The sequence below is a fragment of the Drosophila erecta genome, unplaced genomic scaffold (assembly GCF_003286155.1).
Source record: "Drosophila erecta strain 14021-0224.00,06,07 unplaced genomic scaffold, DereRS2 tig00000055-arrow-pilon, whole genome shotgun sequence".
Lineage (NCBI taxonomy): Eukaryota > Metazoa > Arthropoda > Insecta > Diptera > Drosophilidae > Drosophila > Drosophila erecta.
In genome coordinates, this window is record NW_020825200.1 from 18,462,548 (window position 1) to 18,475,285 (window position 12,738).

General features: G+C 47.3%; 4 protein-coding genes across 6 annotated transcripts; 2 read left to right on the top strand and 2 right to left on the bottom strand.

The window, feature by feature from the left end:
• The first annotated feature begins 451 nt into the window (after positions 1–451).
• LOC6541962 (endoplasmic reticulum junction formation protein lunapark) lies at positions 452–2,923 on the top strand. The gene is made up of 6 exons (XM_001970406.3): positions 452–618; positions 726–955; positions 1,024–1,156; positions 1,416–1,845; positions 2,163–2,339; positions 2,601–2,923. Exons 1-6 carry the CDS (start codon positions 592–594, stop codon positions 2,765–2,767), a joined length of 1,164 nt encoding a protein of 387 aa, XP_001970442.1. The 5' UTR covers positions 452–591; the 3' UTR covers positions 2,768–2,923.
• Positions 2,924–5,372: 2,449 nt separating this feature from the next.
• LOC6542649 (proline-rich protein 2) lies at positions 5,373–6,338 on the top strand. 2 transcript variants are annotated; one of them, XM_026979030.1, is made up of 3 exons: positions 5,373–5,556; positions 5,731–5,913; positions 5,959–6,338. In XM_026979030.1, the coding sequence occupies exons 1-3, from the start codon at positions 5,542–5,544 to the stop codon at positions 6,211–6,213; spliced, it is 453 nt and encodes a 150-aa protein (XP_026834831.1). In that variant the 5' UTR covers positions 5,373–5,541; the 3' UTR covers positions 6,214–6,338. The 2 variants fall into 2 exon arrangements, with proteins under 2 accessions (XP_026834831.1, XP_001970443.1); XM_001970407.3 differs by having other exon boundaries at positions 5,731–6,338.
• A 911-nt stretch (positions 6,339–7,249) lies between these two features.
• LOC6541452 lies at positions 7,250–8,013 on the bottom strand. The gene is made up of 4 exons (XM_001970408.3): positions 7,804–8,013; positions 7,664–7,752; positions 7,475–7,607; positions 7,250–7,416 (listed from the first exon to the last, which is right to left on the bottom strand). The coding sequence occupies exons 1-4, from the start codon at positions 7,925–7,927 to the stop codon at positions 7,346–7,348; spliced, it is 417 nt and encodes a 138-aa protein (XP_001970444.1). The 5' UTR covers positions 7,928–8,013; the 3' UTR covers positions 7,250–7,345.
• Positions 8,014–8,220: 207 nt separating this feature from the next.
• LOC6540906 (histidine-rich glycoprotein) lies at positions 8,221–9,775 on the bottom strand. 2 transcript variants are annotated; one of them, XM_026979404.1, is made up of 4 exons: positions 9,654–9,775; positions 9,068–9,129; positions 8,458–8,599; positions 8,221–8,421 (listed from the first exon to the last, which is right to left on the bottom strand). In XM_026979404.1, exons 1-4 carry the CDS (start codon positions 9,672–9,674, stop codon positions 8,344–8,346), a joined length of 303 nt encoding a protein of 100 aa, XP_026835205.1. In that variant the 5' UTR covers positions 9,675–9,775; the 3' UTR covers positions 8,221–8,343. The 2 variants fall into 2 exon arrangements, with proteins under 2 accessions (XP_026835205.1, XP_001970445.1); XM_001970409.3 differs by having other exon boundaries at positions 8,221–8,599.
• Between the last annotated feature and the right edge of the window lie 2,963 nt (positions 9,776–12,738).

Sequence of the window (12,738 nt, forward strand, 5' to 3'; positions counted from 1 at the left end):
AATGAAATTAAATACTTGAAAGTTTATTAAACTTACCTGTGAAGATCTATGATTTAAAACGAATAAATATTTTAGCAACAGCTTGTAAAAAGAGGTAACAAGTTGATTGCAGTATAAGTGAATAGTCGGAACTGCAGATCGTAATTTTCAACTGCAAGCATGAATATGAGTAAGATTTAAAATGTACGAGAATTTCCATTTTTAATTACGAGACGTATACTACCTAGCTCTAAGCCATAATAGTTTGAAAATTTATTTTTGTACACCTTCAGTATCTCATATGCAATAATGAATATAGTCGATTGTTGAAATTGGGTTCCTATAAGAATAATGTAAGGTTTCAATTTTGGGCTTTGAACCAGGCGGGCATTTTCACCGGGACATTCTCTCGCGGTTTGTGTCCGGAATAGCACTCGTACTGTGCCGTTGGTATTTCAGTATTTTTGGTGGGTAACCCCGGTGTATTGGAAAGGTACAGGCACGGTCACACTGGGCGACAACTAATTTCTGGGCAGGCTGGCGGTTAAATAGCAAATATCCAAGTAAATGTCTAAGTTTGTTCGTTTCTAGTTAAATACCTGAGAATACATAATGGGATACGTGCTGTCCAAGCTGCGGGTGCGTATTTGCGATGGCCTAACTTCAGTGGGAGCCCGATTGCAAAACAGCGAATATACTAAGACCCCCAAAAAATATGTGTCGTGAATCCGCGAATCTAATTATAGAAGGAAAAGTCCACGGAGGCGGTGTTGGAGGGGCTGCAGACGCAGATCCAGGCGTTGGAGAAGTACGTGATCAACACCGAGGAGCGGAAGCGGCGGTTCGTGACGAACTTCGTGGGCTTCACCATCGGAGCATATATCGTGGGCTTCGGACTCTGGTGGTACTTCTACTTCCCGCCGACAATGCAGGAGTGCTTCATGTACTTGGTGCCGCTGCTGCTCTTCCCCATTGTGTGAGTGCTGCCATCTGATTTGCTCTAAATCCGGTTCCTGACTGACCTTGATCTCTGCCGGGCTCTAGCATCATCTTTCTGCGGCGGCTGTTTACGTGGTACTTCCAGCGCAAGCTCAACAAAAATGGCGATAAGCTGAGCCGTCTGAAGGAAGACAAGCGCAAGATATTGGAGCAGGTCATGGACAAAGAGACCTACAAGGTGGGCTTCCCCTATTTAAAATATGACCCATTTGAGAGTTTAGAATATCTTATTGGCTTAGATATGTTGTGTACAACTTTTAGTCTGCAACAGCACAGCTGTTATAAATGGGATCCAATATATAGCTGATATAAATGCAAATCAGACTAGAACGCATACATTATTTATCGACTTTCATCAAAGTTCTCGCATGTCTTTGCATTGCTGGTTAGGCCAATGCTTTCTGTTAAGATACTTAAAACTGTGTTGTATTCCCCAGGTGGCAGTGAATCTCCTGGAGCGTTTTGGCGACAAGAAGCAGCTCCGGATCAGCGGTGTGCAGACCGGCTCAACGCCGAGCCGACCGCAAATTGAGCGATCTCCACTGCCCGCCGCAGCCGCCGCCCGTACTTCAGCAGCCGGAGGACAGCAGCAGCGAGTGCTGGCTCCATACACCAGTGTATACCGCAACAACAACAATAACCAGAACAGTTCGCTGAACAGCAGCGTCATCAGCACACAGTCACTGGTACCGATGACGTCAGCTTCGCCGCAGTTGCGCGCCGTTCAAGAATTGCGCCGACGATCGCCTTTTCCCATCGTGGACGATCGGTCACGAAGTGCCCTAGATCGTATTGTGGACTTCATCGTGGGTGACAGTCCAAAGGATCGATTCGGCATGATCTGCAAGGCGTGCCACGCCCACAACGGTGGGTTATGATTGCTAAAGGATAACTTCTGGAATTAGGCACAGAAACATTGAATTTTGTATTTGAGAAACCGGTTATGTTTTCGCTTTCATTTCACTAGCGTTACAAATGTTTGATCCACAAACAAACTGCTTAATTTAAAGGCAATCTTTATTAAATTTAAAGATTCAATGTTTTATATGTTTACTTGAAACTTTTTATATTTGGCAGCATTAAGCTGCACATATATAAATAACCTTTCTAATGTTATTTACGAATAGATTAATCTATCGAATTACGTGCATGTATATTGTTAAACGAATATGCCTCCTTTACAGGAATGCTGCCCAAGGAGGAGTACGAGTACACTACCTTCAGGTGTGCCTTCTGCAATGTACTTAACCCGGCAAGGAAGAAGCGACCCGTAGCTCCCCGGCTCTCCCTGGAGGCACCTTCGGATAACGCAACGAAGCGAAACGACAGCTCAGAAAGTGAATCATCCGATGATGCCTCTGGTATATATATTCAATTGAAGGGGAGACCCGCAGTATAGTCATATTATTAGAATTCTTGTCACTAAGTTTCAGTGGAAGCCCACTAATTATTGTTACTTGTAAAAGTTAGGTTCGTTTATCGGTTATCTCGGTTATAATGCATAGCAAATAACTGGCGTTAAACTGGATAGTAATGACGAAATTAGCTTCTACTTGTAATTTGAAAATAGTCTTCCCATATTATCACAACAAGAACAACTAAAGTACTCATTTCGTTTTTAGATAAGGAGCCATCTGTGCGAAGAGCCCTGCTTCAAAATGTGCCATCTGGTGACGCTGATATGGATGCCACCGCCCAAACGGAAGACTTGGCAATGGAGACTGAGACAATCGAGACTGGATCGGAAGCCGCCGACGTCAGCACAGCTGAGGTGGCTGCCAGCTCCTGAGGGCATATCGCCTGCTAGGCGACAGTCAAGCAAAATTCTTTGATTATTTGCTTTTTAGCTTACTTATTTAATTTTCTATTGGTAAGCAAATTTGAAAAAGAATCATCTGTTATCATGAATTTATTGTCGAAGAACAAATACATTGAATGGAATACATGTATCTTCGAGTAGCCCGCACTTTCTTTGGGTCAGCCACCTAGTCGCCCGAAGTGTGGGCGGCAGCACTCCCACAACTGTCAGCATAGAAGGAAATTGATAATTAAAATCTAGACAAAATAAGGCGACAACTAATGGCATAATAATTTAAAGCACGCCGCAGCGTGTGACAAAAAAGGCGAACCCGACAACCGACATCGCTGGCGATATCACTTGGCCAGCAGCGATACTTACTTACAAGCGCGAGAACACACACATGCGCCTGACTCTGCGACTCCAGACTAACACTGCATTATGCGAACGGTCAACAATTTCAATTTCGCTGGCTTTTATTTAGCTTTATTCTGTTTTTCCGGGCCATTGATCAAGGCTAACGAGATCGATCGGCTGGCTGGCCTGCTCGCCTGGCCGCCTGGCAATCTGGCGCTGCAGCAACGTAACATAACGCATTAGCCGGCCAACACCAGCACCAACAGCGCCCACCTACACGCGAAAAAATCACGACATATTAATATTTACTTAGTTCTTAGTTTCGCTTAAATTTATCCCTAGTCTCGTCATTAAACGTTAAATTTAAATGCTTCACTTGTCAATCATTTGTAGAATTAACAAACTGTATGCCTTATATCTACATTTTTGACCACCTTTAGTGAGTTAATCATCATTTTAAATTGTCACATTTATTGCCTTTTAGTTGATAGTTAGATTTGTTGGCCATAAGAAGCACATTGGAGTAATGGGTAAGTGTTGTGATTTGTAAAATGTATTGCGGGCACTAAATTCTTTGGACTTTTTCAGAGCATGTAAACTCCGAAAACATACTCTGCATTTCTCCCTGTGCAGTGGTGCTCGGCAGGGAGGGGCAGGCAGTGGATTGTGTGGATTGGACGGTGCCGCGCCCGCGCAAATTCCTGCCAATGGCTGGCGGCAAACACAAATTATAAGAATTAAACTAAATCTGTTACACCGTTGCCAACAATTGGGCACGTCTGTCCCCCAATATAACATGTTCATGTGGCCCCATGGATGCCGGTCCGTTCGATGGTCGTGTGCCGACCCGCGGGCACTGGGCGCTGCCTGATTAGCTCATAATTTGTGTGGCAGTGCGATTTTCGCTATTTTCGCTTTTTTCCGCGTAATTGAATTTCCCAACGCAGCCCGTCGGCCAGGAAGTCGGCGATCGCTGGTGCGTAAGGCGGTCTCGGGCTCAGTTTCACTGGCTCCGCGTGGTGCGAATGGGTGAACGGCCGTCTACCCACAACGGGTATCGGAAATAGAACTGCCAGCGGATAAGTCCGAAACTAGGGCTGCAATGCGTGGAAATGTTCGAAGTGTTTCCGATTAGAGCGCGTATTTTCTCATTAAAAATTAAATTAATTTCCTTAATTGTTTGGTCTAAAAGCAACATGGATTACTTTAGGTACACATATATCAATGGGCAAATTAATGTACATACTATAAGATATTCTAAATTTGTGTTATAGATGCTAATATATCTACTATGAATGTACGAAAGATTTATCAGACAGGATTTTAAGTCTAAGCAGGATTTTATATGCAATGTAAAACTACAAGAACACATCCTGCAACAGAAAGGAGCCATTTAATTGTTGAGAAACCCAGATTTTTGGATGCCTATGCTGCAGCCCTAGAACCTAGAAGTGAACTTCGGTTCGACCCCGCCTCTCGAATGCTGTGCATTGAGATCTAGTGCAAGTTCGCTGCACCGAAACCCGTTTGCAATGACGCGGACCACCGCTGCCTTCCGGGCAGACCAAGATCGGGCGACATGTGGCAGTGGCATGCCAAGGCGATGGTGGAACCAATGGCAGACCGATGGCGGTGGCGACCTGTGCCTCTTACACGATCCGAATCCAAGTCCAAATGCGAATCGGAGCGGAGTGATTCACGAACTGATCCGCTGGCAAATGCGAATCGAAAATTGGGCAAACGCCAACGCGACTTTGTCCAAAGTGCCCGCACAAGCCCAGCCTGGAGATTTCTTTTTGGCCGAAATGCAAGTTGGGGGCTTAGTTCATTGCTAATGACGGCATGTCGGTAACTCGATATGAGCGCGCACTCGTATGTGTTTGCATAGTTGGGTGTTTAAGCATATTACCCGTAGATATGTGTGCCTGTGTATCCGTCCATATGCCTGTCCGTCGGCCCCGTTCGATTTATTTGTCCGCGCTCCACAACAAAGACTCATAATAATCTGTTGGGCCAATCAAGTAAAATATGCGCGAGATCAGTCAACTACAAAAACAAGAGCAAAAGTAAAGCACAGCAAAGCAACTGCAGCAGCAGCAGCAGCAGCAGCAGCAGCAGCAGCGGCAAAAGCAACAGCAAAGCACAGCAGCCGCAGTAATGAAAGTGAAACCGAGTCTGGCCGAGAGACTCTGGCTGAGATTGCGACCCGGCCAAGAGTCGGTTCTAGCCAGCACCGCTATATAAGCTTGATGGCCGGGCTCGGCAGCAGCAGTGCAGCGCCGACCAGGAACCCAATTGGAAGTTTGAGCTACGACTTCATAGTCCAATTCGGCAAAGGATTACCATAAGCCCCGCACCAGAACCAACTCCAGCTCCACAACCACCACCCACCACTCACCATAGCCAACATGTTCTGCAAGCTGGTAAGTGCCGAGTCTCTTCGCGCAAGGATAGTTCCTTTAACTCCAGTTAAACTGAAGCTAGAATCCGTATCTGAAACGTTTTATTTGAAGCTGATACACTTTTTGATTTCATTTTTGAATTCTCGAAGTCTTTGATATGATAATTTACACCTACGAATGCACCTCTTCGCACAGCTTTTCGCTACCTTCGTGGCTCTGGCGGTGGCCAAGCCCCAGCACCAACCTGCTGCCCAGTATCCGGCTGGCGTGAATCCGCAGGACTGCCCCAACTTCCCCATCTGTGATAATGCGCGCCTGCACAATCCCCAGCCACAGTGGGGTGCCCCGCAGCCACAGTGGAACGCCCAGCCGCAGCCGCAGTGGAACCCCCAGCCGCAGCCGCAGTGGCAGCAGCCGCAGCCCCAGTGGAACCCCCAGCCGCAGCCCCAGTGGCAGCCACAGCCCTCGTGGAACGCGGCGCCTGCTGCCGCCCCCGGTGGCGACAAGTACCCGGCTGGCGTCAACCCGCAGACCTGCCCCAACTATCCCTACTGCGACGTGAACGCCGGACACGCTGGTGCCCCCGTGGCTGCTCCTCCTCTGCCAGGCTGGACGGAGCGCCTGTATCCCGCCGGAGTCTCGCCGCACCAGTGCCCCAACTTCCCGTACTGCAACTAGGGCGGCTCACTGGCGGCCAGCCGCAGCTTCCTCTAACGCTTCGCCTTTCCCAGTTCTCAATTAGTGGACATTAATCTGAAATTCTTCGTTGTTGGCGCCGAAATAAATGCAAAATGTTGGTCAAAGAAAAGCTGCTTTCTGTGGGGGTCTGCACCTCGTTCTATGCACAGCTTCCTATAGTAATTGTTTAATTGTTAGTTGGGTCGTAGAACTCTTAAGATAAAAAAGAGAGATTGATTGAACGGAGTCAAAAGATGCAAGATATACTCGTACTTCCTTTATTATTTAAGATGAATATAATTCATTCAGTCAAGTGCGCTGATAGAAGGAATGCAGGAGCCCCTTAAGATCCCGATCCATTGAACTTGTCTTACGCGGTGGATCCTGCTCCTTAAACTGTACTGACTCAAGGGAAAGATCCGAGTTCCTACGTTAAAGATAAGATAAGAATTCCTAAGAGTAAAAGCCGCCTGAGCGTGTAATATTAACCAAACTTTTCCATTGCCCTAGGACCAGTTCTAGCTGAAAGGCGTGTGGAACTAGGGACCGGCGCTCCCATGGCTCGAGAATGTGCCCTGCCACGCCCCTGACTCACAGCGCTGCGTGGGCAAGGAGCGGAGCGGCCGGACCGGACCAGATCGGGTTCGTGGGATCGGAAGGGAGCGGAGCGGAGTCGGACTGGCAGTCGACCTCAGTCGGAGCTGGTCAAGTGAGTGCTTTGTGAAAGTCGTTCTTGCAAAACTTCGGCTTAATTGCCGCCTTTGGGAGACCAGCCCAAGGTCAAGTGCAACTGCAAATTACAGTCTTGCAGTGGGATTACCTAATGGATCCTATCACATTCCCGGCCAATTATTTATTTATAATCAATGTGGCATTGCCCCATTTTCGGCGCTGTTTTGGCAGAGTGGTACAAAATGCAACTCATGAAAGTAATTTTACAAACAATGTTATGCGAAGTGATTACACAACATTTACTGCATGAAAGGGAGTATTTGAATTCTTGGAACCCAAAACGACTCAACCGAAGGCTGTAAGGTGGCGTAAAAGAGATGTGGTGATTATATTCATGTTCAGAGGCCACTTATAATACAAATACAATTTATTTCCAGAGCTTCTTGGCAGAGGATCACAGTCAGATGAACAGAGGGCCTCCTAAGGCGGCGTAAAAAGAGTATGCGACCAGCCAGAAATAGAGGCATATAACTGAAGCATGCGGAAAGAGTCAAGGATTGTGGTATCTCAGAGATACGCAGCTACTTACAGAACATTAAAGCATATGTGATCATTACCCAGAACCAAACGACGAGTATGACGTCGGATACTATCAATATGATCATGGCAAGGGCCATGATCATGGTCATTATTATATAGAAGAGCATCCAGCTGCTCCTCAACTAGAGCAAACCAAGAGCATTATAATTAAGACTAATGAAGAGTACGGCCATCTCACCCGTAAGCAGCCGATGATCAGGAACACGCAGCTCAGGATGTGCAGCATGACGAAGATGAGGAAGAGGGTGTGACCCAAATCGGGAATGCCTATGGGCGACAGGATCTAATCGATGCTCTGAGGTATCCGGCGGAACTTACCCGACTCCCCGTAAAGGGCTACAAAGGTGCCTGCGAGGATATCCGCTATGATGTGCAGAATCCCGATTGCCATGGTACCGATCCGCAGATCCACGAAGCAGCAGCAGCTCTGTAGGTATATCATGGTTCCAGTGGGGTAATGTCTACTTGGGCTAATTGCTATGTTTCCGATACGGCTATGTTTTTGTACAGTGTAAAAGTTCTGACAATGAAAACAAAAATACCTTGAAAAAGAGCACCTTGCTTATTTCAAAATATTGAAATAAGATAAGCAGTCGCCGGTCTTCAAAAGCTGGTTTTCTAACATGCTGTCCTAGCCTAAGCTAATTCGTTATTTTAATCCCGTAAAGAATTACATATTAGAGTACTTGTTTGAACCCGAGCCATAATGAATCCCGCCATAAATGCGTCAGGAAGTTCTGTGTACAGTCGAATTGTGGTTTATTTACATTCATTAACTTAGCATTGTACAGTATTTACAGGCTGCTTGGGATGGGACAGGCTGAGTGGGTGGGTGTGCAGAGAAGCAGGCCAGCGGGCTTACAGCCAGCCGTGTCCGTGGTGGGAGCTCCAGCCGTGGTGGTCGTGGTGGTCCTCGAAGACGTGGTGCACCGGGATCTCCTCGTGGTGGACGTGGTGCACCGGCACGGGGATCTCCTCGTGGTGGACGTGGTGCACGGGCACCTCCTTGTAGATGGGCACCGGCACGTGCTTCACCACCGGCACATGGACCTTCTGGACGTGGTGGTGGTGCACCGTGTGCACCTTGTAGGGCACGTGGATCGTGTGGTGCTCGCTGCGGATCGAAAGTGAAATCGGTTAGATTGCCAGCATGTTAGCTAATCAGTTGCTTGAACCCTGCGTCTTGGCAGACATGGCTATTGGCCATTGGCAATTGGCAACTGGCAATTGATTCGCACAATTATGCGCGCATTACGCTGAATTAAATGCCAGCCGCAGCCTGAGAAATTCCTGAGCCGCGAACCAAGCCAAGATCGGCTAAGTTCAATGGTAGCCAGCGGTGTGCACGACATGGAGACTTGGACTTGGAGACTGCGATCGGGGGCTGGAGCGAGTGCTCTAAGTGCTACAAGCGTTTTGATTGCTCAATTCGATCGCAATCGTACACATATTTCATAGACCCACGTTTAAAAACCCATGCGACCGCTCGTTAGTTTAGCATAAAGCGGGAAATAGGTATTTTTATCGATTCGCTCGGGTTATTTATGGATCAGTTCAGGCGCAGATCGCCGGAGATACTCACTGTTTGCCAAAGAAGCCGGGACTGGGGGCGCAGTAGGCCGCGGCGAAGAGGGCAACGAAGATCTGAAAGGGGATGAGGAAGTGGTTAGTACACTGAATAATTCGAATTCAAATAGCTAAATAATCAGTGTGATTAGTGCTGGTTTGGCGCAAGTTAGGAACCGCTCCTGAAATGCAGCTAAAAGTGTATGCCGAATTTCCCGGCGCTCTAGGGAGGCTCTTTTTTATAGAGTGGGATGATTATATTTCCATAACATGTTAGGCCATATTTTTTGCGAATGTGTATTTCTCTGAAATATTTGAAGTTGTAACTTCTTGAAAACCCATTCGAGATAATAACTATACTACATTTAACAACTTTTGAAGCCATTAAACGATCTTTACTAGTTAATACTAGTTTCCAAATGATTTCCTTTAGGCTTCATAACTATTGATGGCATATTTCCAGCACGGCGGTCATTGATTTCAGTTCTACGTAAGTGGGTAGTGTTGCATTGGGCAATGGCTTTCATTCACGATAGTCCGCACAAGTTAATCCTTTTCACTTTCTCGACCCGTAACCCGTAACCCGTATCCTTCGCACTTACGAATACTTTCAGGGCGGACATGGTTGCTGGGCTGAGCTCTGCTGCACTCAAGAAGGAGATACGAAAACCGGAGCACTGTCAGGTGGTGACTGATAACCACAGGCTGCGACTCATCCGTTTTATACCCGGCGCCAGCAGCGCTTTTGTTGTTGCTACGAGGCGACTGCGCTGCACAAGAAAGACGTGACGTTGGTGCAGCAACAACAGCGGCAGCAGCAGCAGCAGACGCAGCAGAGGCAGCAGCAGCAGCAGCAGCAAACTCAACGGCCAAGCGACAATAAGCATAACAGTGGACGAACGACTGTTAACATGGCCAACATGGTGCAGTGGTGTGTGATTTGTATTATCCGCCGTTGACTTCTGTTTACGAGGGGTTAAGACCCTCTGGATGGTGGAAGGGGCAGGGGAGGGGGGACTGCGAGCTGTTGTCCACAAAGGCAGACGATCGAACTTTGACTTGGCGGGGCTTTGTGTAATACGGGGCAAATTACGTTCATTTCATAATCATAATCGCAGCGCAGCGCAGCGCGGAGTGGGGCTAAAATCATTCCAAGTGAATGACCAAGTAGCACATATGTACGAGTGGATCACTTAGCGGCCTTCCGCGGACCGCCGCAAAAAGTGAACGTGCGACCGGAGACAAAACCAAGTTGTCACGCTAATCCAAATTTCTTGGCCCTTCCATATCGGCTGGAAGACATCTCCACCAATCGACCTTGACTGTCTTCTGTGGTAACTGTCGTCGCTGGTGCCAATTAATGTGGGTCAGCGCTGGAGCTACAGGAGTCCACTCTTGGATATCTGGATGTATCCCCCGCGAAACAAGCAGTGCGACACTTGGAGCACGAAACACGTACGCCGTAAATTTGCAATAAAACGCATTTCGGGCAATTACTTAACCGTAACAGTAGTTGTGGCGCTAATCAAGAAATGCATCACACGATTTTGAAGAAATTCGATTTTGATTGTGTGGACTCGTATTGTTTTTGCCCATTCTACATTGCCCCTGACATAACGCTAGCCACGTCAGCGGCTGTTGCAACTGGTTGTTGCATGTTGCATGTTGCTGCTCAGCTGTGCTGTGTTGTGAACTCAACTGTCAAGAGCTTCAATTTGCGGCTGGCTTAACCCATTTAAGGCCGAACAGGGAGCTTCTTTTCAGAGCTCACAGCTTAAGCAAGAAAGTGTTTTCAACTTGGGGTAAGAAATAATAGCACCTAACACTCTTTACAATACCTTGAGAATTTTATAAATATTTTACATTAAAGTAGTGGTGCTACTAAAGACCCATAAGATGGTATTTCTTTGTAGTACCAAGTGAACAGAGCCATAATATGCAACTCGTTGCCAAATGGGCTACAACAGGTTAAACTATTAGTATCAATTGCTGATTTTCTCTTTCACTCACTCGGCTTTTCTGTGCATATGTAGGCCAGTGTGCTTTTGCTGCGTTCGAGGGCGCACCACTGCCATCCTGCCCCACCGAGCCACCGAGCCACCGAGCTACAGAGCCACCAAAGCGCCGCACCACCGACTTTCCCCACCCCTTTCGGCGGGATGTTATTGCATTTGCGGCAAATTGCTCGTTTTAGCCATGCCAAATTGCATAATGGATATTTGTCTGAGCGATAAATATGCCGTGGCTTCCACGCCACGCCCCCCGGCCGCCCCGCGCCCCTTCTAACCATGCGTGGCATGGTTAACCCGTGGGCAAAACCAAACAATAATCCACCCGGTGGCCGCTGCGGTGGATGATTACTTTCGCTTTCTGCGAACGCGCTCTCGGAATCGGTTAGGTTTGGCTTGGCTTGGATCGGGATCCCGGGATCTGCACATGCAAATACTTCCTGTTGGGCGAGTTTTGACTTCTGCGAATGTGGACCACTCGGACCACCACAGCTCCCGAAAGTGTACAGAAAGAAATTAGAGCGAGGATGTGGCGGCAGAGATGGAAGAGGAACTACTATTCCACTTCAGCCAAAAGGAATATTACTGGAATATTACTTAATCCATAAATCGTTACTATAATAACCAAATCTTTTCCAGACTTCACATGCGGAATAGTTGCAATATCAGCAACACAGCTCCACTGCGAACTGGGGAAACTTTTTCGCCGTGCAATAGGATCTATTAGGCCAGATGGAGCAGCTGGCCACCAGACTCAGCCTCCATCGAGAGGGTGACGCACAGGCGGACTCAATGGCTCACTCGGCACCAACATGATGTAAAACACGCCAAGTGCTCGTCGTTATGCAGATATGGCCAAACGAAGTGGCCGTCTAATTGGACGGCGGAACATGAGCGGCTGTTCAGTCGATCGGGCGAACATGAGTGGACAAATTGCTTGTGATAAAGGCGGGCAAGATTGATATGAGATATGTGGCCATAAGTCATTCTAACGCGCTTCAAGAAAGATTGATGTGCGCAAAGATAGGATTTACCGAATGCGATTCTTTGATAACCTGAGACTGTGACATCCACAGCCAACTGTATGTGGTAATGCATTTTTGCAAATTAGTCATTTTTGTTAGTTAAATCTGTGAAACTGTTAAGTGAATTGTGCGCTTCAACGAAAACCTAAAGCAGTTGCGGAGCTATAAAGATTGCATGTGTTAAGTGGATAGGTGAATTAGCGGAAGAAAGAGTGGTTTAGTTTTGGAAAGGATTTGAGCACAGAGGCTGATGCAAAAGTAAAACTTGTTCATCAGAAATGCAGGTCACGTTTGAACCTAATCTAATCATAAATAGAATCCAACTTTCCAGCTGTACTTTCGAGTTAACATTCGAACTTCCGATGGATTTGCATATGCGTGCTACTAAGCCAATACGGATGAGTGCATTTGGTACGTGTTATCAGCTGGGTCCTCCTGCTGGCCCACAACTGCCAATCACCTGTGGCCACAATTTATGCGCCCTCGCAGAAATGTTTACCCAACCGGCGTGGATTACATGACGCGGCTGCAGGCACGGATTTCCTGCGGCGATCGGTTCGACATCGTATCTGCCGCCAATATCTTCCAGTTAGACACGACCTGAAACCGAAATTGGATTTCCACGCAGATACGCTAGATACGTGGTCAACTCG

Excerpts from the sequence above, each read along its gene's own strand:
- LOC6541452 (XM_001970408.3), bottom strand. The coding sequence starts at position 7,927 with ATGATATACCTACAGAGCTGCTGCTGCTTCGTGGATCTGCGGATCGGT. Across the intron at positions 7,608-7,663 it reads TGATCATCGGCTGCTTACGG|TTGAGGAGCAGCTGGATGCT; the intron begins GTGAGATGGCCG and ends GGTTTGCTCTAG. Across the intron at positions 7,417-7,474 it reads CACATATGCTTTAATGTTCT|TTATATGCCTCTATTTCTGG; the intron begins GTAAGTAGCTGC and ends CGCATGCTTCAG.
- LOC6541962 (XM_001970406.3), top strand. The coding sequence starts at position 592 with ATGGGATACGTGCTGTCCAAGCTGCGG. Across the intron at positions 619-725 it reads ACGTGCTGTCCAAGCTGCGG|AAGGAAAAGTCCACGGAGGC; the intron begins GTGCGTATTTGC and ends ATCTAATTATAG. Across the intron at positions 1,157-1,415 it reads TGGACAAAGAGACCTACAAG|GTGGCAGTGAATCTCCTGGA; the intron begins GTGGGCTTCCCC and ends TGTATTCCCCAG.
- LOC6540906 (XM_001970409.3), bottom strand. The coding sequence starts at position 9,674 with ATGTCCGCCCTGAAAGTATTC. Across the intron at positions 9,130-9,653 it reads TGTCCGCCCTGAAAGTATTC|ATCTTCGTTGCCCTCTTCGC; the intron begins GTAAGTGCGAAG and ends ATCCCCTTTCAG. Across the intron at positions 8,600-9,067 it reads CCCGGCTTCTTTGGCAAACA|CGAGCACCACACGATCCACG; the intron begins GTGAGTATCTCC and ends TTCGATCCGCAG.